Source organism: Squalius cephalus (assembly GCF_949319135.1).
Source record: "Squalius cephalus genome assembly, chromosome: 10".
In the NCBI taxonomy this organism is placed as follows: Eukaryota; Metazoa; Chordata; class Actinopteri; order Cypriniformes; family Leuciscidae; genus Squalius; species Squalius cephalus.
In genome coordinates, this window is record NC_137131.1 from 43,317,070 (window position 1) to 43,342,633 (window position 25,564).

At 40.4% G+C, this 25,564-nt stretch overlaps 3 protein-coding genes across 3 annotated transcripts in view; all 3 read left to right on the top strand.

The window, feature by feature from the left end:
• The window catches only part of LOC307165431 (G-protein coupled receptor 4-like), a 706,289-nt gene that overhangs the window by 38,211 nt on the left and 642,514 nt on the right, over positions 1–25,564 (top strand). The window lies entirely within an intron of this gene.
• Positions 335–10,308, top strand: LOC307165741 (GTPase IMAP family member 4-like). The gene is made up of 5 exons (XM_079883635.1): positions 335–525; positions 8,102–8,138; positions 8,400–8,467; positions 8,794–9,456; positions 9,541–10,308. The coding sequence occupies exons 3-5, from the start codon at positions 8,449–8,451 to the stop codon at positions 9,735–9,737; spliced, it is 879 nt and encodes a 292-aa protein (XP_079739761.1). The 5' UTR covers positions 335–525; positions 8,102–8,138; positions 8,400–8,448; the 3' UTR covers positions 9,738–10,308.
• Positions 19,392–25,056, top strand: LOC307165995 (uncharacterized protein). Its single transcript, XM_079884083.1, has 2 exons — positions 19,392–19,500; positions 21,639–25,056. Exons 1-2 carry the CDS (start codon positions 19,393–19,395, stop codon positions 23,604–23,606), a joined length of 2,076 nt encoding a protein of 691 aa, XP_079740209.1. The 5' UTR covers position 19,392; the 3' UTR covers positions 23,607–25,056.

A 25,564-nucleotide genomic window follows, 5' to 3' on the forward strand; every position in this document is an offset into this window, starting at 1 on the left:
AGTTTAAAACTAATATGATGATTTGATGCTCAAGAAACCAGCTTGATTTTTGTCATTATGTGTATTTTTAACACATCTAACACACAACATACTTCTCACAGATACTCAGATCCTTCTGTGTCATTCTTTCTCTTATCTCAATGTGGAAGCGCCCCATGTGTAAACTGCCATAATGATAAGAGAGAATCAACAACAGTGTGTGTGTGTGTCTGTGTGTGTTGTGTTCCGCGAGGCCCCGCCCACCGCCATGACGTTCCTCATTTCGAACATCACACCACTGCTAGAGCCACGCCCCCCCGCGGCTTGATTGAAATGGATGGTTTTTCCCCGTGAGGAGGATTTGCCCTGTCACTGTCGGCGAGAGTACGGGACCGGTCCACACGAGCTTCACAAGTCACTCACGGAGATCTATTAGCATTCAGAAAGTGAATAGAACTGTGATTAATCAGGGGATGGAGATTCGGATCAGCGCTCGGCTCGGCTTCATCTGCTCGGTTCTTCTGATTCACTGTGTCCACGGGACCCGTAAGTGTCAGTTTATGAATATGATGAATATGAAGAAGTAGATCTGCTTCTGTGAGAGTGACCGTTGCTGTGTGTGATGATGACGAGTGACCGTTGCTGTGTGTGATGATGACGAGTGACCGTTGCTGTGTGTGATGATGACGAGTGACCGTTGGCCGTTTCAAACATTTCTTCCGCTCTTTATTTCTTGGGTTTTTCTGATGTCATGTTCAAACTGTTTTTGGTTTGTTCTGTGAGTCTGTGATCAAACGGTTTGGGTTATTTTTTATCACAGGGTATTATTTTATACAGCGTATATAAATGCTTATTACATCCGGTGTCGGTGTTTTATCCCTTTATTAACCACTTCAGTCCACTGGCGGTTCTGGGGGCCGGGGGGGCCGGGGGGGCCGGGGGGGCCGGGGGGGCCGGGGGGGGGGGGGGCCGGCCAGTGCCCCCGTGTCAACAAGCTTGGCCCCCCCTCTGCCCATTAAACATGTCATTCGCTGCTGATGCGCTGTTCAAACATGCGCTTTACTGAGCGCGTACACTCGACGCGCACATGCACTAAAAGCCTGTTACTGGACTAAGTTCTCTTTCATAGGTTCACTCAACGCTGCGGATAGCGCAGTGGGATATTCTCTGAATGTGCCGATTGTCTGAAGCCCTATAGAATCACGCCAATTCATTGGCTGATGGCGCTCGCGCAATCTGGCTCCGCCCCGACGCGCTTACGACGCATCATTACATATTCGCGCGCGCGCCATCTGCTCCTCAGATTTCTCTGCCTTCAGAACGAAGCGGTCACGTTTGCCCTTCGCTCGTGATTTTTCTGAGCTCGAAAAATACGACTTCTGGATTATTCTCGGCGTTTCTGCGACTGTTCAAGCGGAACTCTGTTTCTCCTTACGGTGAAGTTGCCATGGAATACCGACGCTGTACTCCGCCATGTGCTCGTTACATCGCTAACGACGACCCACGCAGTAAGTGATGTTTATGTTTGGGCTTTCACATGCGCGCGAGGCAGTCATAGGATCGTGTAAATGCAATTCTGTGAAAATTTGTTGCTCAAAACCCTCAAATCGCGGCTAAAACGCGTTTTTTTGAGAGGGAATCATTCGTCTCCCCGTCGCGCTCCCGAGGCCTCTCGAGGATCCGCGACTTGGGGTTCGGATGTAGAGCTTGAGGATGTGGAGTTCGAGCAGACGAGCCCCGCTCTTTCTCTCTCTCCCTCCCCTCGGCACGCACGAGGCATGCCAGTCGAATTTTCGCACGATTATTTGCGCCCCAGCCCGGGAGCACGCGACGCGGTCTCTTTCGGGCTGGATGATGTACTTTTTACCGAGGCTTTCGGGCCTACTCTCGCCGACGAGGTTTTCCCGCCGAGCGGCCAGGAAGCGCGGCCTACTGCGGCCTACGCGGGGCTCGTTGACGTACTTTCGCGCGCTACGGAGAAGCTCGCTATTGATTGGCCAGCAAATGTGACTGGTCCAGTGTTTTCTGCAGCCAACAAGCCGGTTCCATTGCCCGCTTGCCTGCACACAAATGCCGCTTTCACGGCTACCCAGATAAATCCCCAAGAGAGTGTATTTTCTGGTTTCCCGGCCACGGCCGATGGTGTTTTATGTGTTAAAAAAAAAAAAAAAAAAGCCCAGCAGGGCTCGCGCACTTAAAATCGACTCGGATCGATTGCGCATTAAACGTGGTAAATGTGCCCACTACCCAGTGCCCACAAACACTACGTTCTGCATGTCTCAAGGTTTCTATAAAAACGAAACCAACGTGCATTCGCTTCACTCAAGCGGACAATGTTTTCAGTGTGGTAAATGTGCCCGCTATCCCGCGCCCACATCCACACACAGACATGACAGTCCCTACGGGACTCGCCCAGCCCTCCCCCTCTCGGTTGACCGCCGCAGAGGAGTCGAGCGCGGGCAATCTGCCCGCTGTTATCAGCGCACCCCCTGCCTCAAATGTCATGAGCGCGACGCTTATGTAAAAAAAAAAAAAAAAAAATTATATATATATTTATATATATATAGGCCTCAACGGAGAAAGCTGCCATTTTTCAGTGATCTGCATCACCAGATTTCCAGATCCTGGATGCAGCCTTTCTCTGCGCGCCTCACTAATGCGGCAGCTTGAGGAGACTTAGCCGACCATCTTGCTCCGTCGTCTGCGCCGTCCTGGAGGTCGCTCCCCTTCCTCCCCTCTAAAGCATGTAGGACTACTTCCTCTCATTGGGAAATCCTACATGGCGGCTGGGCAGGCAGGCATAAATCGCACAGTTTGGTTCGGCTACACTCTTCAGTTTTGCCGCAATCCCCCCTGTTTCAACGGGGTCTTTCCTACTGTAGTAGACAGCGCCACTCAGGCTTCTGTACTTCAGCAGGAAATTTCATTCCTCCTTCTCAAAGGAGCAATAGAGGAGGTTCCTTCAGGGGAAACCGAGCGGGGCTTTTACAGCCGTTATTTCCTGGTCCCGAAGAAGGGCGGCGGTTTGCGTCCCATACTGGACCTCCGCCGACTGAACTTCACCCTTAAAAAGGGAAATTCAAGATGTTGATGCTGAAAGCTATCATATCTCAGATTCGGCCAGGGGATTGGTTCGTGACAGTAGACCTAGGATGCTTACTTTCACATCCAGGTTGTACGGCGACACAGGCAGTTCCTCAGGTTCGCCTTTGGAGAAAGAGCGTTCCAGTACAGGGTCCTTCCCTTCGGCCTCGCTCTGGCCCTGAGGACATTCACTAAGTGTATGGATGCAGCTCTGGCCCCATTGCGGCTCCAGGGCATCCGTATTCTAAATTACCTGGACGATTGGCTTTTTTAGCCCAATCCAGGGAGCTAGTGACCCACCACAGAGACATCGTTCTGAGTCATATCCAGTCTCTCGGTTTGAGGTTGAACTCGGAGAAGAGTGTTCTTGCTCCGGTTCAAAGCACCGTTTTCTTGGGGGTGAACATGGTTTCCGTTCTCATGCAGGCCCGCTTGGCTCCTGCACGGATTTCCAGTCTGACGACATGCTTGGCCCGTTTTTCGCTAGGCCATCATGTGTCTGTGGGCACTTGCCGCAGGATGCTGGGCCTAATGGCCGCGGCCTCCTCCGTGCTACCGCTGGGCCTGCTCCACATGAGACCCTTCATGTGGGGGATGAAGCTCTCAGGGGTTCGGCCCTCCGGGCCAACCCTTCGCCTACTGAAGGTATCGCGCAGTTGCTTTCGAGCCCTGTCAGTTTGGCGGGACCCTCTTTTTCTTCGGAAAGGGGTCAGCATGGGTGCGGTATTTCGTCGCCAGATGATTACGACGGATGCCTCTCTCACCGGCTGGGGAGCAGTTTTTCGAGGGCAGACCAGTGTGTGGGGTCTGGACTGGCGAGACTCTCTCCTGGCACATAAACTGCCTGGAGTTAAGAGCCGTTTTTCTGGCTCTGCATCATTTTCTCCCTCTTCTGGAGGGACACCATGTAATTGTCAGAACAGACAACATGGCAGTGGTGTCTCATGTGAACCGGCAGGGGGGTTCTCGGTCGCGCACCCTAGACAAGCATGCGTGTCACCTTCTCCTGTGGTCTCAGAGCAGATTCCTATCTCTAAGAGCAGTTCATGTCCCAGGGGTTCTGAACCTCGCAGCAGATTTTCTGTGGAGGCAGAAACTCTGATCGGGAGAATGGATGTTGAACCGCCAGACGGTGGCCCTGATCTGGGAGGTTTTCGGAGAATTGGAAGTGGACCTCTTTGCATCTCAAGAGTCGTCCCAATGCCCGTTTTGGTTCTCCCTGAGTCCCCAGGCTCCATTAGGGATAGATGCGTTCGCTCACCCTTGGCCAACGCAGAAACTCTATGCCTTCCCGCCCATCAAACTGATCCAGGCGGTCTTGGCCAGAGTGAGAGAGAGCGGCGTCCGCCTCCTCCTGGTAGCTCCGTTCTGGCCGTCTAAACAGCCATGGTTTTCGGAGCCAATTCCTCTGCTGGAATCTTCCCCCTGGAAGATCCCGGTCAGGGAAGACCTGCTGTCCCAGCTGCAGGGCGGGATATGGCATCCTCGTTCAGACATGTGGAAGCTGTATGTTTGGCCGATCAGAGGCCGTTAGCATTAAGTTCTGATCTCCCAACTGACGTTCAGGAGACCATTGCGAGTGCTAGAGCCCCTTCTACAAAGAGGCTATATTCTTCCAAATGGAAGGTTTTTGAGACATGGTGCTTAGCGCATGATAGGAGCCCAGTTAACTGCCCTGTTGGTTCAGTACTGGAGTTTCTGCAGGAGAAGTTTGCTTCTGGAGCAGCTGCTACCACTCTCAGAGTTTGTCGCAACTATTGCAGCACATAGAGAATCGGACGAGATTCCCCTGGGGAAACTAAGGTTAGTTTAGGCCTTCATGCGTGGGGTTAAGCGCCTGAAACCGGCTCGCTCCCCTAGAGTTCCCTCATGGGACCTTTCTGTTGTCCTAGAGGGTTTGACGAAGGCCCCCTTTGAGCCCTTGAAGTCAGCTCCGGAGTGGATTCTGACTCTCAAGGTTTCTCTTTTGTTGGCTTTGTCCTCATTAAAGCGGGTAGGAGACTTACAAGCTCTTTCTGTTAGCGAGTCTTGCTTGGACTTTGCTCCTGGCTTGGTCAAGGTTTCCTTGAGGCCGAGACCAGGGTATGTCCCCAAAGTTCTTCCACAACTTTCCGCTCACAGGTGGTTAACCTTAACGCTTTCCACCCTCCTCCATTTTCTTCTGAGGAAGATAGGAAGCTTAACTTGCTCTGCCCAGTTCGTTCTCTTAATATATATGTAGACCGCTCAGGCGGTTGGAGGAAATCTAACCAGGTTTGCTTCGGTGCTGGTCGCCGTGGGCTTGCTGCATCAAAGCAGAGGATTTCCCACTGCTCCACAGAAGCTATCTCGTCGACTTACGAGGTGCGTAGCTTGCCTTCACCTCATAGCATTAGAGCACATTCCACCAGAAGTGTGGCATTTTCTCAAGCTCTTTTTAGAGGAGCACTTTTGGAGGACATTTGTGTTGCGGCAGGCTGGTCCTCTCCGCACACTTTTGTAAGTTTCTATAATTTGGATCTTGACATGACCCCGGGTTCCCAGGTTCTTTCTGTTTGAACTCCTCTTGGTCGTTGTCTATTTTTGTACCAGTCATGGAAAGCGCTCTAGCTTGGCGAGTTTGGTAGTCCGTTCCCACTGCGCTATCCGCAGCGTTGAGTGAACCTATGAAAGAGAACGTCTCTGGTTACTTACGTAACCTATGTTCTCTGAATAGGGAACGAGACGCTGCGTTAGCTGCCAAGCTCCTCGCGCTGCTGACAGTTTTCTTTTCGGCAGAGAAATCTGAGGAGCAGATGGCGCGCGCGCGAATATGTAATGATGCGTCGTAAGCGCGTCGGGGCGGAGCCAGATTGCGCGAGCGCCATCAGCCAATGAATTGGCGTGATTCTATAGGGCTTCAGACAATCGGCACATTCAGAGAATATTCCACTGCGCTATCCGCAGCGTCTCGTTCCCTATTCAGAGAACATAGGTTACGTAAGTAACCAGAGACGTTTTCAATGCTGCCGCTTGTCCTTAAAGAGATAGTTCACCCAAAACCAAACAGTTGCTGGTCCCCATTGACTTCCATACATAGTGGGAAATGTATGGAATTTATTTATTTTCAACAGAAGAAAGAAACTTATTCGGGTTTAAAACAACTTAAGAGAGTAAATTATGACTTTTTGGGGGGAGAACTATCCCTTTAATGTTAATAAAACAACAAAACACACAGAGGAAATCATTCACTGCTCTTGACTGAGAACTTTAAGTCTGTTGTGTTTTATTTTCATATTTGTTCATTTAAATAAAGCACTGTGTATTTCATTTGTATATTAAGTTGTGTATGTGTAATGTGTATCTCTGTTCTTAATTTTTAATAACAAAGAAAATAATGACAAAGATTTTTATCTTCGCAACTTTGGCCTAAATGTCTGCCATTCTTTTTTATTTTATATTTTGTTACATATAAGGCTTTGTTTTTAAAATAGGGACATTAGTTTGGCTGTAATGCTCAGTCACTTGCAAAATAGTAAAACCAACATGAAAAAAGAATCGTGATAAAATCGTGATTTTCCTGAAAAAAAAATCGTGAAATGATATTATTGCCATATCGTCCACCCCAGGTGTAAAAAAGTGCCTAGATGTGCTTAGATGCTAAAAATGTGTTATTATTGATCATTATATCACACTACAATTAAACATAATGAAACATTAATTTGAATTGAAATTGTTTTATTAGCTTAGCTAATATAATTTATTAGCTTTTTCTAGAGATTGCAGTCATGCATGACATGGTGAAAAATGACTTGAAATAATACTGAAAATAGGTTAAGATGAATGTTAAAGGTGTGCCCCCTAAAAGCACAAGTGGCCCCTGCCTGGCCCCCCCAGTTACTGTGGTCTAGAACCGCCACTGCTTCAGTCTCGAGACGGTCATTCAGAACAAGCGGTAACACAGGAATAAACCGGAATAAACACGTTTTCTGATTGGCCGCGGATGAAGAACATGCGCGCTGTTGCCGCTGATTGGTTGGATGCGCAAATCAGGTACTTTAAATTCGGCTCTGATTGGTCGCTTTCAACGGGATGTCAGTCACACTAGAATCATTGATAAGAGATTGTCCATCAACACACTCCGCTGATCTCATGTAGGCCTAATAAAGAGTGTGTTTATAAGTTATGCATCACTTTCATGTTTCATGAAGTGTGTAAGCATGTTTCTGCAGGGAGTGTATGGAAAAGTATAGAGAAAGTGCAGGGCTACGATTAATCGCATCCAAAATAAAGCTTGTGTTTACATAATATATGTGTGTGTGTTGTATATAATTATTTTCTATATATAAATACACAAACATGCATGTATATACTTAAGAAAAATGTGTTATTTAAATAGAAAATATTTATATAATATAAATTATGTATAAATATATATACAGTATATACATGCAAATATTTCTGAAATATATACATGCATGTGTGTGTATTTATACATACAAAATAATTATACATCCGTGTAGGATCGTAGCCTACAGAAGGCGGAGCGTTTTGACCAATCAGATGAAAGGGGCGTTTCAGCACCGCCCACGTGTGCAAATGAAATATCGAACCCATAAACCGATTTGTAAACCACAAATGAAAAATGAAAATTCGAGCCAAAATCAAATTTTTCGTTTTTTAAACTAAACTAAAAAACGAATAAATGAGCTGGTTTCTGGTCCATGTATATGGCTGATACAATACTTTAAAATGGTTTAACTTGTTTTTATGTTTAAAAACTGTCTTTGTCTTTATACTGGAAATAGCCTACCCTTTCAATATATGTTTGAAAAATATTTTTCGAGAAAATATTGTTCATATATTTCATGTGTGAAAGGGATTTGCAATGTAATAGAGCAATGCTAAGTGCTAAAAAGCTTTTAAAATGGTAATAATGACAATGTAATTTAGGGGAACCCAGTGCTAATAAACAATAAAAAATATACCTTCACTTCATACTATGCAATTTTGAATTATTCTGCACAAGAATGTTCCCCATAATTGGACATTTATGCCTGTGATCTGTCTGTGATTATAGGCCTTGTTCGATGGTTTTAAAGCTGCTGGACAAAATAGTGAGTATTAAATGAAAATTCAGTACAACCAACTGCCTATTTTTAATAATTTTCACTGCAAAAATATGTTTTCATGTTTTGTTATCTCAACCTTTTTTTTTCTTTTCTCAAATCAACTTAAATTCACTTTGTTGTTCAGACAGCATAACATTTTGAGTTTATCTTGATTACACTAATTTCTTTCTTTTTGTTATTTTTTTGGTTTCAATGAACTTACTTTTGAGATATTTTTTCAAGTTATACCAACAATCATTTTTACAGCGCAGAAGAGCATGTTGTAAAATCCTCTTTGAGCTCCTAAACTGTGATCATGTCAGCATCATTTCAGGGTGAGTGAATCTTCTCTCTCTAAGCGTTTTTCAATCAAATATATATTTGTATGTCCCCCTGTAGTCAATAATTTGATCCATTAAAACTTATCTTTGATCACAAAACTTTTTCTGAAGGGCTGAACACAAAAAAACGTTTTGTGCACCTTGCACTTTTCTGCACTTTTCCAGATTTTTGACTTATGAATTTACACATGGTTTGTCTGAAAGCATATTAAAAACACCACATAGACACATAAACAACATTAAAAGCTGGATTTCACCACAGGGGGACTTTAAAAAAAAACATTAGGAATAACAATTTGTCTTTTGACTTTATTCCATAGGTTATTCCTCTGTACAGTCAGAGCTCAGACTTGTGATTCTAGGAAATGGAGATGATAAGAATAAAGTGGTAAAATCAGTCCTGAACTGTGAGAGTCTGACAGGAGTGAAAGTTGGTCAGTGTTTGTTACATCAGCGAGATCAAGCAGGACGGAGGATCACTGTTGTTGAAGCTCCAGGATGGGACAGATCCTCAATACAACAAACAATACAATACATCAAGCAAGTTGAGAGAAGCGTGTCTCTCTGTCCTCCAGGACCTCAGGCTCTTCTTCTGGTCATACCGGTGAAAACTCTCTCTGAAGAACCTTCTGCTCATGAGATTACAGCAGCACAGACTCACATGGAGTTGCTGTCAGAGCGCGTCTGGAAACACACGATCCTGCTGTTTGCTTGTGATGAAGGAGTGGAAGATCCACAAATCAAAGAACACATTCGCAGCGCAGAGAAGATCCTGGATAAGTGTGGAGGACGATACTATGTTCTTCAGAAGAGTGCTTGGGAATCTCCCGATCAGATCCATGAACTTATAAAGAAGATTGACGACCTGGTGGAGGAGAACCGTAGTGATTTCTTCATACAAGCTGAACTGATTAAACACAAGACGTCTGGAGAGAGTGAGCTCAGACACAGACGTGGAAGTTTGCAAATAAGTCCTCCTGACTGTAAGTATTATTTCACAAAACCTACAGTACAGCTACTCTCAGTCACTGAAGCCCTTTATATATTAGTATTATTTTCTTTTACAGTGAATAAAGACAAAGGAGATTCTGGGGAGAAGAAAGAAACCACAGAGGCTGACAAACCTGTGGAAGACATATCAAAAATCTGCATGGGAATCAAACAGTGTGTAGTGATATTGATGGCTGTAGTTGGAGCTCTTATTGGTGCAGTTGCTGGAGCTGAAAATGGAGTATTCACGCTCTTTAAAGAAACCAACTTATAGTAGGGTAAATTCTGATACATGTATCAGGTTGATACATTTTGGCATTGAGATGACTGGGAAATGTCCCAATCAACATGAATTCATCCCTACATTATAAACATCTGAATAAGGAGCTTATAATATATGTATATATATATATATACACACACACACACACATACATACATACATAAAGACATTTACTACACTAATTTACACTCCTGAATGAAACACTGCATACTAGGTCAGTAGGGTGAATACAGGTAAAGTGGGATTCATATTTTAATGTTCTTGCATGACTAAATACCAGGATTCATCAACATTTAGACAGCTTTATATGTTTTATAAAGATATGCATCTGAGGAAGCTAAAAGCAGATGTTTGCTAGATTTTGTGCTGTTGTTGATGGATTTTCCTGAGCAATTGTTTTAACACATCATCATGTTGAAAAGTGTTTCTCATGTCATGTGGCTTTCAATGACTGTAAGCACGATGTAAATACCATGTAAATAACATTTATTTGGATACAGTATTTTTTGTTGTTTAGGATTTTATGTATAGGTTATTAAGAACAATAAAGACTTTTTATCTGAATTTGCAGATTTGTTGTCCTTGCTATGCCTCAAATTTGAGAGAACTTTAATTTTGGGGGACTTTAACATCCATATGGACAAAAAAGATTCTACAACAACAAAAGAGTTTATATCGTTATTGGAGTGCTTTGATTTGAACCAGCTCGTGGACTGTCCTACGCACAATAAAGGCCATACTCTTGACTTGGTGATTTCAAACGGCTCATTTGTCTCACAGCTGTACACCTCTGACTTAGGGCTGTCTGATCATCTGTCTATTGTTTTTAATATGGAACTGCCTGACATAAACACTATCTCCTCTCGCATTCTTAACTATCGTAAATGGAGATCGATTGAACCCTCTGATTTCTCTGACTTTATTGGTTCCTCCTTGAGTGTGTTTTCGTCATCTGATGCATTGGAGGACAAAGTTCTCATGTTAAATTCTGTTCTCTCATCTGGCCTGGACTTATTTGCTCCTTTGAAATCACGATTGGTTTCTTTTGGTCGTTCCTCTCCCTGGTATAATGAGAATATGCGTGCTATGAAGGAATCTTGTCGTTCAATGGAGCGCAGGTGGCGTTTGTCTGGCCTGACTGTCTTTTATCAGGCCTGGAAGGATCATTTACTTGAATATAAGCTCCAAATTTCATCGGCCAAGTCTGCTTATTTTGCACAGATAATTGACAACAATCAGAATAACCCAAGACAGTTGTTTAATTCTATTAACAATCTACTCAAATGTAACAGTTATTCAACTGCTCCAGCTTCGACTCATCTCTTTAATAAGTTTCTTGCTTTTTTCAGCTCCAAGATTGATAACCTCCGTAAATGTATTATCTCTGCTCTGCCTTCATCTCTTCCTCACAAGATCATTACTGAATTTTCCGGTACCCTTCTTACACATTTTTCAACATTGGACTCTCAATCACTTTGTAATGAGGTTTCAAAAATGAAAGCTGCCACTTCCATAATTGATCCTGTGCCAACTTGTCTGTTCCAATCATGTTTTGCTACCTTATGTCCTGTTGTACTGAATTATGAATGATTCTCTGTGCACTGGTGTGGTGCCGGCACCTTTTAAAATTGCTGCTTTGACCCCTGTACCTAAAAAAAAAGACACAAACATTGATAATTTACATAATTTTCGTCCAATTTCGAATCTCCCCTTTCTTGCCAAAATTTTGGAGCGAATTGTCGCTACTCAATTGCATTCCCATCTAGCTGCAAATAATCTTTATGAGCCCCTCCAATCAGGATTCCGGAGACTCCACAGCACTGAAACCGCATTAGTTAGGGTCACTAATGACTTGCTAATTGCTTCGGATTCTGGCTCTCTATTTTAATTCTTCTTGATCTTAGTGCCGCTTTCGACACTGTTGATCATAATGTTTTACTCGCTCGGTTAGAGTCTATTTTTGGTGTTTCTGATACTGCACTAAGCTGGTTTAAGTCCTATTTTTCTGATAGAAAGCAGTTTGTTGCTATGGGTGGTTGTAGGTCTGTTATTGGTGTAGTGCAATCTGGTGTTCCTCAAGGTTCTATATTGGGTCCTATACTTTTTAACATATACCTTTATCCTCTGGGTCAACTTTTAAGATCACTTGGTCTCAGTTTTCACTTTTATGCAGATGACACACAGGTTTATATACATTCAAAACCTGACGTTAATGTGGCTGTGTCCTATCTTTCTCTATGTATTTCTGAGATAAAAGAATGGATGTCTAGTAATTTTTTATGTCTGAACAGTGACAAGACGGAAGTAATGCTTGTTGGCTCGCCCCACCAGCTACGTAAGGCTGAGTCTCCAACTTTAAGTGTAGAAGGTTCTACACTTCAATTTCAAACAAAATTAAAAAACTTGGGAGTAATATTTGATAGTAACCTAACATTTGTTCCTCATGTCCAGAGTACTGTTAAGACATCATTTTTTCATCTAAAAAATATAGCCAAATTGCGTCCCATGTTATCACTTCCTGTGGCAGAAAAGCTAATTAACATTTTTATATTCTCTAGAATTGATTACTGTAATGCCTTGCTGGCCGGGGTCTCAAAAGCTACCCTTACAGTACAGAATGCAGCTGCTCGAATTCTATCGGGTAACAGAACTGGGGATCACATTACTCCTGTACTGGAATCCTTACATTGGCTGCCTATCAGATTCCGTGTTGATTTTAAAATTCTGATGCTTACTTATAAGGCCTTGCATGGTCTGACACCTCTTTATATTACGGAACTTCTAACCCCATACACACCAGTACATGAGCTTCGCTCTTCGGAAACTGGCCTTTTAATTGTCCCGAATACTAGACTTAAATCCATGGGTGATAGGGCCTTTTCGGCGAATGCTCCAAAACTTTGGAATTCCTTGCCTGTGGAGATTAGGCAAGCTGAATCTCTTAGTGTTTTTAAATCTTCCCTGAAAACTTATTTGTTTAGGGTAGCTTTTATATAACTGTTTATAATTGCTATATTATTGTTATTTATCATATATTTCATTGTTTTATTTTTGCATTGTTTGTTCTATTGTAGGTTTTATGTTTTGTGAAGCGCTTTGAGATGCTTTTTAAAGGCGCTATATAAAATAAAGTTTATTATTATTATTATTAAGTCTAAACTAGACTCATGGCCCAGTAAGCAGATACTGTAGATTTTGGAAAATATATTGATATTTGATGGTATTTCATTGCAGTTTAATGGTAAATCATTCATAAAGACTCATGTTATAAACAATGTGAGGCCATTTTCCATTTCTGGATTTTGCATCTACTGCAACAGTTTATTGATAAAATGAGCTCCGGCTCTGGGAGAGATGAAATTCATTAGATTCACAGTCAGAATTACATTCTCTTTTGTTGATTCACATTTGTTTGTGCATTTATCCTTTATGCATTTATTAAACTAAAATGATGTCATGTTGTATTCTCCCTAACATCCAGCTGCATTGGAAAACTGCAAATACAGTATGTTTGTGTCATTTGAGGAGAAATAAGAGAATTAAAATTCTGTTACCAAAAGAAAAATGGTATCTTGTATATTGAGTCCTTTATGTAATAATAACAATGGAAATGTTAAATATATTCATCTTAAGGAAGAAACAGAATCATATGAGGGAATTTGCAGATATTAGAAATGTGTGTTGGAAACTCAGAATCGAAGACCAGGAGACTTGTTTCTTCAGCAGGATTCTTTATTGAAAACACGAGCTGTCGGTAGCTGCAGTCACCAAGTCTGACTAAGTGAACGTTCTCTTACAGTTTATATACATTTAGGGGCAGGAACCAAAACTTTGTGATGAGACAGGTTTAGGAACCTGTTCTAGACTGAGAGTGCTGCCCACCCTAATTCACTCAGCATATCTATTCAAATGCTGAGACTCGAGTACAGGACTAGTAGGACTCTCTTACTAAAACACAAACTCCAAGAGCCATTAAGAGTTTCAGTAAAACAGGACTGACCGGAGTCTTTTGCTAGAAAACTCTGATAATAATAATTTATACCTAACCTTAACCTGCTAAATTCAATGTAAACCTAAATTAAACATTTTAATAAATTTGTAATCCAACATGTGCAAATATGAAATAAAGTACAGCATATTTGTATTTAAAATGTATGATAGGCTATTTAACTTTTTGCCTATAATTTAAACAATGAAACACACATCAAAGCAAGCCATCTAAAAGGCATCAATATTGGCAATACAGAGATCATTATTAATCAGTTAGTGGATGATACTGCTCTGTTCTTAGAAGACTCTCTGCAAATACCAGCAGCCTTACGTACTCTTCATCTCTTTTCTAAAGCCTCTGGCCTACATCTAAATCTTAATAAATGTGAACTACTTCCGATAAAAAACAGTATGTTCTCTTCAATCTGTGGTATTGCAGTTAAAAACTGTGTTACATATTTGGGTATACAAATAACCAAAGATAACTCTAGATGCTCTACTAATTTGGACCCAATTATTATAAAAACAATGAAACGCCTGAACTGCTGGCTGCAGAGAGACCTTTCTTTGAAAGGCAGAGGTTTGCTTGTTAAAGTAGAGGGTTTGTCTCGCCTTACTTATGCTGCTCAGTCACTATACATTAAGCACACTTGTAAAATTATTGATGGAAAACAAATCCCATTATTTGAAAAAGTCAGTGATACTGAATTCTCAAAAAAGGGTGGCTTAAACTTCATTGATTTTAGTTTACTAAATAACACAATTAAAATAAATTGGCTTAATCGATTCCTTAAAAATCCCTCCTCTATTTGGAATATCTTCCCTCAGCTTGTCTTCTCGCAACTTGGTGGTGCAGAGTTTGCTCTAATGTGTAATTATGATATTTATAAACTCCCTGTCAAGCTATCTAACTTTCATCAACAAGTTCTTTTGGCATGGACTCTCATATACAAGCACAACTTTTCTCCTCATCGGTGTTACATATGGAACAATAGGAGTATTTTATTTAAAAATAAATCTTTGTTTTAATCATTGGTTAGTAATGGCATATTTTATGTTAGACAGCTTTTTAATAACGAAGGTCTGCTTTTTAGGTATGCAGAATTTCTTTCAGAATATAATATACCGGTAACTCCCAAAGAGTTTGCCACAGTTATGGATGCTATTCCATCTGGCATACTCATGCTTTTCAACAATAACTCTCTCTCGTTGGGTTCATTATCTTCTCTTGAACCTGTCAACACTCCTATTGGTGAGATATGTTTCACTGAAAAAAAAGGAAGAAATTATAAAGTGAGAGTTCTATTCCTTGAGAACATTATTTCTGCACCTCCTGCAATCTCATATTGGAACGGTCTTTTTGATCATTTAAATTGGAAAAATATATGGTCCGTACAACAAAGATTTCTCCTCACAAACAAAGTAAAAGAAATATCTTTTAAATTAATTCATAATATTTACCCAGTCAAAAAATTTCTTAAAAAAAAATTCAGTTTTGATTTTGACACGGTTTTGATCGTGCAGTTATACTCAGTTATACTTTGCAACTTTGGAAAGATATTAGTTGGTTTATCTCAAGCAATATCTTGCAAAATTTCTCTATGAATCCCAAAACTGTTATTTTTGGATTTTTTGAAGCGGATTCAAATGCCTGCTTTATAATAAATTTAATTATTTTCCTATGTAGATTTTATATTCACAAATGTAAGTTTTCAAATTGTAAACCAATTTTTTTGGTATTCTTACGAGAGATAAAACATTATTTGATTACAATCTCTTCCTCCCTTAACCCAAAAGCGATTTGCAAGACCTACAAACTTTTTTCCTTACTAAATGTTTAGATATCTTTTCATTTAAGTAATGCCCTCTGTCTTTCTTTTTTGTCTTGTTTTTGTTTCTTTTATTTTACTTACATCACTGTCTAACTGTTTTTTGTTTTGTACAATGATATTGTTGAAGTGTTTTCTTTCACTATTTTTATATTTTTTTATTCTTAATAATTATTGGTGTTCTTATTCTGTTATTTAACATTGTAAACTGAATGTTCAAATAAAGCATTAAAAAAAAAAAAAGCTTCATCTGGCACGCCCATTTTTTCTCGACGCAAGCTCCGACGCCTCGCTTCAAATGTCACATCACTACCTAAGCCCACATTCAGAGTTGAAGAAAAGGGATGCCTGAGGGTAAGTTACACGCTCGTAGCAGTCTGGGAATTATCTGTTCAAATTGTTCAAAGCACATCAATAACTGCTTTATAGTGAATGTGCACTGAAATTAACATGTTATGAATCTCTTGATGCGAGTTTGGATTCGAATGTAAGGTTTTTTCCTGCATAGGGAATTACGAGGCTGATAATCTGCTGGTCGGTATTAAAAGTATTAAAAAATAAAATTCCAATTAATTGTGGGTGGTTCAGAGTTTATTATTAATATGTTGATTTTAATAAAGACACGGAACTCTAATTTCACGGTAAAAACGCCTTTGACGAACGTCAAATGATTCAATGATTCGTTTTCAATATCCAGCTTATTCCTGACGACCTGCCTAGTAGCCTAGCCTACTGCGTTCAATGTCATGAGGGCACGGGCCGCATAGATATGGAGGGGACAAGGTCATGGACACATTTCCCTTCGATTGTGCCCCTAGTTTACACGCAAACGGAGAATTCGCCTCTGAAAACGATTCTTTCTAAAAACTCCAGCCGGAGTGGAGATTTTGGAAAACTCTGTTTGCACGTTTGCATGTAAACTGAGCAAAACCAAACAGAGCCCGTCTACGGAGAGCCATGGCACTTCCTATTAGCCCCATTGTATCAATCTTGGTTGCAGTTCCATTAGAATTCCACTGGAGGTGATCGCGGGCGAGTGCAGAATGAATGGGAGTCTATGGGGCTAGTCGGCTAAATGTGTCTCTTTCACCCGATTGCCGTTGAGAAATCTCAGATTTTATTGTAGGTTTTGCAAGTTCAACATGGATTTTAGGTCGAAAGTTGAATGAACGAGTACTTATTTCTTTTCGATTTCTTACAGGTTGAGTTTTTGTTGCCCATAACACGCTAGCATTCTGCTAATGACGTCAGCATTCTGACGTCATTGACATTTTAAAAGACTTTTTAAACCAAATAAGTGACTAAAAAATCTAACACCCAGCAATGTGTAATTTCTTTGCATCCTTTCGAATACAACATTCAAATTACTAGACAAAAAATTATATCCTGAGAAAAGTGGATTTTGAGGGTTTTTCGCCATAGACCTCCATTCATTCTGCACTCGCCTGCGAGCGCCCCCGCATGGACAGAGACGTGTTACTGCAGCCAGTCCAGAAACCGGAAGTAACCAGAGAGTGCCAATTCTCTTCATATGGCTGTTTCTCAATTCCAAGAACGCAGAGAACGGACTTGTGTTCTCGTGGAGACCGGTCTTGCCAAGCTTCCTTGGAAGAACGAACTCGGAACCGGCCGCAATGACTTCTGGGACACCAGGCGAGTACTAGCTCAAGTCTGCATTCGATGCATCCTCGGTATCAAGAACACATCCGGGTTCTTTCATGCGTCCTCTGTACTTGCGTTCTTGAGAATTGGGTCTGAACTTCGACTGTTAATGATGACGTAAAACGAGAACACAAGGACGCAAGATCGCTGAAGAACGCATATTGAGACTGCGACAGAACTTGCACTGCGTCAAAGGTGCGACCTATATTTTGGGGATTCTGATTGGCTGACATGGGCTTGAGCTTCTCGTTACACTGCCACCTACAGGTTTGGCATGCTTTTGACGGCATATACACGGGTTTGTGTAAATGAACACTGTTCTGCAAACGGAGAGGGTGAAATGTCCGTTTATGAAAATAACCGGCCACATGTAAACGTAGATCTGCACACCCCGCCCACTCGTTCACTCTCCCCGGGGTTCTGATTCACCGCACCTGCACTTCATCATCAACACACTCTATATAAAGACACTTCCCCTTCACTTCATTGTCTGGTCTCGTCTTTGCCTGATGTACAGACTCCTCGATACACCCGAAGAGCACTTATCTGAACTCAGGGCTGTCAACTTTTGACAAATATTGCATCACAATAAGTGTAATTGTTTTGACAATCATTTGGTAACTACGGAAGCGTATTGCATTCACTTGAGAAAAAAAAAATTCTACTCTGTTTTTCTGAATTAACGACTTAATTATCTCAGAATTACGAGATAATTTTTCTTGAAAATATTTTTTTTTGCTCTGTTTTTCTGAATTAACGACTTAATTATCTCAGAATTACGAGATACGTTTTTCTTGTAAAAAAAAAATTCACTCTGTTTTTCTGAATTAACGAGTTAATTATCTCAGAATTACGAGATACGTTTTTCTTGTAAAAAAAAAAATTCACTCTGTTTTTCTGAATTAACGAGATCCCTCGAAATCCTGCTAGAAGCTCTCACCTGCACGAAGCAACGTCAGGCCACAGTTGCTGATGCTAACAACAACAGTGCCAGGCCTAGGCTACATGGGTTTAATGCAGGTAAGATAGCCAAGTTATTATAGTTACATGTCATTGCCAAATGATGTCTGCTAACTGTTCGCTTGACAACATGTAAAACGAGGTTAGAAAAGCTGTTTATAAACATATATCGTTAACGTGAATGTTTTGGGCATTTTTTTTTTTTTTTTACTAACTACGTTAACTTAAGTTACACCATCAACTGCAGTTGGTAAGTTAGGCTTACTTATGTAATGTTAAGCTAATATTTGTTAGTAGCAAAAGGAACTATAACTTTTAAGGTCGAGGGCATAATTACGTGTGATTTTTAGGAGGAAAATTACGTTATCTAGGTTACCTTCCTTTCAATTTATTTGCTAGGATAAGGAAACCACGCTATTTGCTGTACTTTAGTGCTTAATTTGTAAATCAAGAGGTCCTCGAAAAACAGAGAGGTTGCTGTCAGGGGGAGATAAAAAATCACGTCGAAAATCCCCAGTGCATGCATCATGTTGGACATCGCGACATAACAGTAAACAAACATTCTGAATTTTGCCCGTTTGAGAGCCAGCGAGTTTTGCACGTGCTACACCAATAATAATGTTGAATATATTATGATATTGCTTCGGTTTCTTTTGTTGTGCCCTCTCTTTTGCTTTGTAACTAGGCATATGCGTCCAGTAATTGTTTAATTTGTTGATATTTTTCTAAACTGTGTACTTGATGCATTTAATAATTTAGAAACAAAGCTAGGTTTTTGAAGCTTTCCAAAGCAAGTTATATATTTTCTGGTTGTGCAGTTATTCACAGATAAATGAGTACATATAGCCTGTGTATCAACACTATTGACCTTGTTCTTGAGTCTAGCCTTCTCTACGATTTTGAGTAATGTTACTGTTAAAGGTGATCACATTCAAATGCTCAAGACAGTTGGACTTCCAAGTGATAAGAAAGTCCTATAGTTGCCTACCTATACAGTTTGATACATAAACCATCCATTTTTAGCAACGTTATCACACTCTTGGCTTTTATTAAGGTTCTCGTAAAAATCCCGAAATACATATTTGAGATATTTAAAGCAATTACATTTTTGAGGGTACAGACCTAATTAAATCTGTTTATATTTGTGGTGCAATACATATTTACATAAATGCTGCTTTTTTTTTGACAATTGTTCCAGGCCAGCTATGGCTACGTCTTCAAATACCCCCCTCCCACAAGATGATGGTCTGTGGATGTTTCTTCAGAGCCGAGGGATTCCTGAGGAAAATATTCAGAAAATGCAGCAAGATCATGTAGGTGACAGCACATTCATTCCTGCAATATATTCATTTTAATTGTCTCACATTTTACTGAATCTCAGCAGATTATACAAGTAATCGTCATAAATTGTAACCCTATCACATTTAGTGCCAGTGCTTCCGATTTCTTTTTTTATGCCAAGTACACCTGCCTCTTCCAACAATTCATTCATGTATTCCCTATTCTAGCCCTGTAAAATAAGGTTTATTATAGGTATCTTTAGAAGTCAATTCACTCTATATTTTGTTATCTACCCAGGGTATCCGCGGGGTCTTGAAAAGTATTAAAAGGTGATAAATCAATTTTGGGAAAATTAAAGGGATAGTTCACCCAAAAATGAAAATTGTGTCATCAGTTACTCACCCTCAAGTTGTTTCAAACCTGTATGAATTTATTTCTTCTGCTGAACACAAAAAAAGATATTTTGAAGAATGTCAGTAATCAGGCAGTTGATGGACCCCATTGACTTCCATAGTAGGAAAAAAAAATACTATGGAAGTCAATGGGGTCCATCAACTGTCTGATTACTGACATTCTTCAAAATATCTTTTTTTGTGTTCAGCAGAAGAAATAAATTCATACAGGTTTGAAACAACTTGAGGATGAGTAAATGATGACACAATTTTCATTTTTGGGTAAACTATCCCTTTAAGACCCTTAAAAAGTATTAAAAAGTCTTATCACGGCTTTATAAAGTCTTACATTTTGAAAGTATTTTTTCTGAATTAGCTGTCCAACAGTTTGAGTCCCAAAAACATCGTAAAAGTGTGTGAATTTAGTCATTTTTATAAAAAAAATGAACAGGTACAGAAAAAACTAGGCTATTGTGGGTGTGTTCGTAAATTGCCTCTGAGAGCACCCGAGCGGGCAGGCGGGCAGAAGTTCAAAAGCACAGAAAAAATGCAAGAAAAAAATAAGTGTGTCAATGGGCATTAACTCGTTAAAGTCCCACAAAGCCGCTGCTAGCCGCCGAGAGCGGCAGCTCCCCAACGCTAGCTTCTTTTAACTGTTAAAGGTGCAATCAGTGATCCCGGTTGGCCTAACCTCTTGTTGATGTTTGAAATTATTATCAAACAAAACGGAGGCTAGCTAGCCCCTCCCTCCCTCCTCCTCATCCGTGCAATAACCCCCCGACCCCACCCCACATTAGTTGTTTATTGGCTGGAACAGTCTGTTATGTTTCCTGATTGAGGGTTCCTCTGTTTGTTGCTCAGTTTGTTTGAGCTGCTTTTGTGGAGACTAGGCTATCTATTTTTACAGTGTGTTCAGGGGACAGGCAGCTAGCGGATTGTGAGGAGATGTTTGCGGTAGGTGAAAAAAAAAAACGTTTAGGCCTAAAAGACGAGTGACATCACTGATAGCACCTTTAAGTTAAAAGTATCACTGATGTAAATGGTTACAGCTTGAAGTGGCGGTGAGGTATTAAAAAATATTGAGAAGTCTTGAAAAAGTCTTGAAAATGTATTAAAATTAACTTCAAGATTCCTGCATATACCCTGCTACCCTACATAAACAAGTAACAGTAGTTAGACTGTAATGTGCAGTAGCATCATCATTATACATTCAGGCAAAGTGCTGACTTATATGTTTGAAATAATAAATAAATACACAAAATAAAATATTGTGCCCTTACAATTACTGCTTTCCATTTTGTTGTGATTTGATATTGTTTTAAAAGGATGGAGTAATGTTTAGATGCCAGCACAGGCCTTGGTTGGGAGATGAAGTATAGAATCAATATGGAATAGCAATATTATGGAGTACATAATAGCATTAATATATGGGAGAATGGCTTTACTTGTAATTGAGGTAAATGGTTATATAATTAAAGAGGGATATATGAAAGTAATCAATCCCCTGCTTAACTTTGATGTCAAGGATTTTCACTGTTAATACACTGTATTTTCTGCATCATTATGTCAATGAAACTTTATTGTTATGGTTACAACCATTTTTTTAGACAGCAGTTTACATAACTGCAAAATAAGAAACAAGCAAGTGAAAAAAAATAGAATTAAATTGCTGATTTGTAGCTATTGCTAAGAAATTAATTTTCACTCATGGAAATATAGCCATCTCTTAGATTACTCACTTACTTACATCTTACTGTATTGTTTTGTTTTCATTACAGATTGACAGCTCGGTAGTTGGAGAAATAGATGATGACACTTTGACTGCTTACATTCCAGCATATGGTGATAGGATTGCTACAAGGCGTTTCTGTATGGAAAAACAGAGAAAAGGTGGTGATGATCTAAAAAAACTGTCCTTATTTGAAAAGCTTAGAAGAAAGATGGGCACATCGACAAGCAATAAAGACATAGATCAAGATTTTGAGGAGCATCCTATGCAGCCAAAAAAGATACATCTGAGAAAAAACAAAAGGGCCGTGAAGATGACAAGGAAAATAGAACTAGGATGGATACACGACAAGAAACAAGTGAGAAAACGCAATGGTGGAGGAACCAGAGTTCTTGATATTTCCAAGAACGCCACAAAAACAGAGATTCTATCACAAGCTAAAAAGCTTTTTTTCCCCAATGAGAAATCCAGAAAGGGAAAGTGGGAAGAGTTCAGTCACAACATTGTGGACTTTCAGGAAGCATGCCTTGATGAGGGTGTTAGTGTGGGAGAGCTCTATGAGACGCATAAATTGGGGATTTTAAGATTTTACTTGTTCACAGAGCACCTGACAAATGGAGATGAAGTGTTCACAGAGATGACAGAAGGAACTGATGAAGTGTTCACAGAGATGACAGAAGGAACTGATGAACAGATAGATGCAGCGGGGCTAAATGAGCGACAGAAAAACACAACAGAAGATAATGAGCAGCTAACACAAGAAACACATGACAGTGAACAGCAGACACACACTGTGGAAGCTTTTGTCTCTACTGCTGTAGAGATTGTTGATCTTACATCTTTGTGTGATACATCAGAGGTCATTTTTGGCCCTTTGCAAGGTGGACCATTTTTAGAAGATCTTGATGACACAATCTTGCATGAGCCTATAGAAGTGGCACAGATAAACAGCAACGCCTACAGCTCAACTCCTGTCCATTCTGACACAGTGCCTGCTGGCCCATTAAGTCCTAATTATGAACTTTTGCATGTGACAGTGAAACTCCACAGAGTCAATCTCTTGGAGGAACTGATTACCCAATTTAAGGATGAAGCGATGATGTCCTACTCTGTAAAATACAGCTTCATTCATGAAATGGGGGCAGATGCTGATGGCGTGTCCAGGGATGTATATGCTGCCTTCTGGACAGAGTTTTTAGACTGTGCAGCTGAGGGTGCAGATATGAGGGTGCCATCACTATCCCCAAAATGGCAAGAGGAAGAATGGAAATCTGTTGGTAGGATAATGGTCAAGGGATTGAAGGACCATGGATATTTTCCTTCTCGGCTGGCTCAAGCCTTTACAGCAGCAATCACATTTGGTGAACACACTGTCTCACCTGATTTATTGTTTGACTCACTAATGTTGTATCTTAGTCAGTCTGAGCGCGATCTCTTGTCCACTGCTTTGCGAGACGCCCTTGATAGTGATGATAAAGATGAGCTTCTTGATCTTATGGATCGCATGGGAGTAAGAACAGTACCAACACAAGAGAACTTGAAAGCTGTGCTTCTCCAAGTGGCCCACAAGCAAATAATCCAGCAACCAAAATATGCTCTGGATAACATTGCAGCAGTCGCAGGACCAACTCTTAGGGAGTTCTTTCCTAGCTTGCTGGATATGCAGAAGATGTATGACGATCTTAAACCATCAACCCGAAAGGTATTAAAGTTGATCACAGCCTCTCCAGCTACTCCAGCAGAGAACCAAAGTTTGCAATTTTTACATCAGTACATCAGGGGATTGGATGAGATAGGCCTCCGGAAGATGTTGAGATTCGTGACAGGGTCTGATGTCATCTGCGTTAAAAACATTCAAGTCATATTCACCCCTTTGGAAGGGTTATCAAGGCGGCCTATTGCACATACTTGTGGCCCAACTTTAGAGCTGCCATCAACTTACAACAGCTATCCTGACCTCCGAGCTGAAATGGAGGCTATACTGTCCAGCAACTTCTATGCAATGGATATTGCATAGAAGTGTCTCATTCACTCACATGTACACATTCTTCCCTCTTGCCCAGTTATAGCCTTATCAGTGCCATCTGTTTATCTTTAGATAGTGTGTAAACGTGAGACAGAGCACATAGGGGAAGTAATTAACTCAGGTGGTGCATTATGAGCGCAGGGTGATTTTATTTTATTTTATGTTTTTCAGTATTATCCAGAATGTCATTACCAAACTTACTGTGGAAACATGTTTACTGACTGATAAACATTTTGTTAATGGACTCCGAATATATCCAGCCCATAGAAATATTTACACATGATAACAAGATACAATAATAAGTTTGATTTATTGATAGGATCATTCAAATGCCATTTAGGTTGCCCTTTTTACAGTGGGCCCAAAGTGTGTCAAATCACATTTGTTCATGCTGAATAGTTCCACCATGAGGACAAATTTGCCATTTTGACAATGGCGACATGTTTTGCAACGTTCCATATGCAGTTGCTGTTATTACCAGACTGCCTGTAGAAACATATTGAGTAGCTGAACATTTTAATATACTTGAAGGTCCACTTAACCAAAAACAAAACAATTATAAGCCTTTTACTCATGTACGTTTGCACGTGGATACATTTTCATTTGTAAGTGATTTAGATACATGTACCAACATTTTAAATTTACTTTTATGTAAGCCATCATTTCTGTTAGCAGTTTAGGAGCATACTTTTGGGGACAATTTAAAAGGAATGTTCTTGTAAAGTTGTATTTTCATTGAGAAATTAAAATTAACTTGGACCCTGAGGTAATGTCAGCTCATGTTAAATCTTAATATTGGCAGTGTTTGGAAATCTGTTCTAACATACAGCACTGTATATTAGAAGGTGTTCTGCTTTTTACAAATAAAAAGCACTGGTTTCTCTGGTTTTGTACAGATGTTTTCAAACAAATCGGATCTTTACTGCAGATAACACACATGGATCTTGTCTCACACAGTAGAATTACTGAGTTTTGACAGCACTCTGCATTCACCAGCACTCTTTAGACAACATATTTAAACAGTCATCTCTACATTACCAAATAGGCCTATTTCCTACACAGTAAATCACACTGGGGAGAATTTTTTTTTTTGCACTGCACTGGTTTAGCATGTATTTATATGATGCCAAATAATTGTGTAAAAAAAGTGCTTTATTTGCAGCCCAGAGACGCATGATAACAAGATACAATAATATGTTTGATTTAAAGGCCATCCAAACATCATGTAGGTTGCCCTGTTTACAATGAGCCCAAAGTGTGACAGACCACATCTGGGGATATGAAATAGTTCCACCATAAGGACTAATGTGCCATTTTTGACAATGGCAACATGTGATACCTTTCATTTGAAGGTACAGGATTGTTCCCAGTTCTGTGGTTGAGATGTACTTTTTACATGATGAATAAAAAGAGATGATATGGAGCTCAGTTGGGAGATGTTAATTATGAAAGAGTCGTCTATTATTGATTGCTTAAACACAGTACTTCTGTAAAACATTTACAGTTAATGTCATGGTATATAACCTTTTTTGTCCAAACTGCAATTCTGTTTTTTTTTTTGGCTATGAGTGGGTGCTCAGATTCAGTCATTTGATCCAGTAGAACAACTTGTGATTATTAAATTTGGCTACGTATGTAAGCACGTAAGAACATGTAAAGATCAATGGCTTCCTCTGGAGAGGTTGGTGGATGAAGAACATTCTGCCATGGCAAGGCAACAAATGTCAAACACTGTATTATCGCAGGGATATGGTCCTCTCTCACGACATTCCTCCCTACAAGCCTGTATCTTCTGTTGGGATGCCTCTTTAAGGTACTCCCTAGCACCAAAAAGTTGTGGTAGGGTGTACATCATCCCTGGCCGTCCACCTGGAGACACAGCATTTCTGGATGGGCGAATTCTGTGAGTGTTCCAGAGGTGAACAACATCCTGCAGTTCTCTCTAAATA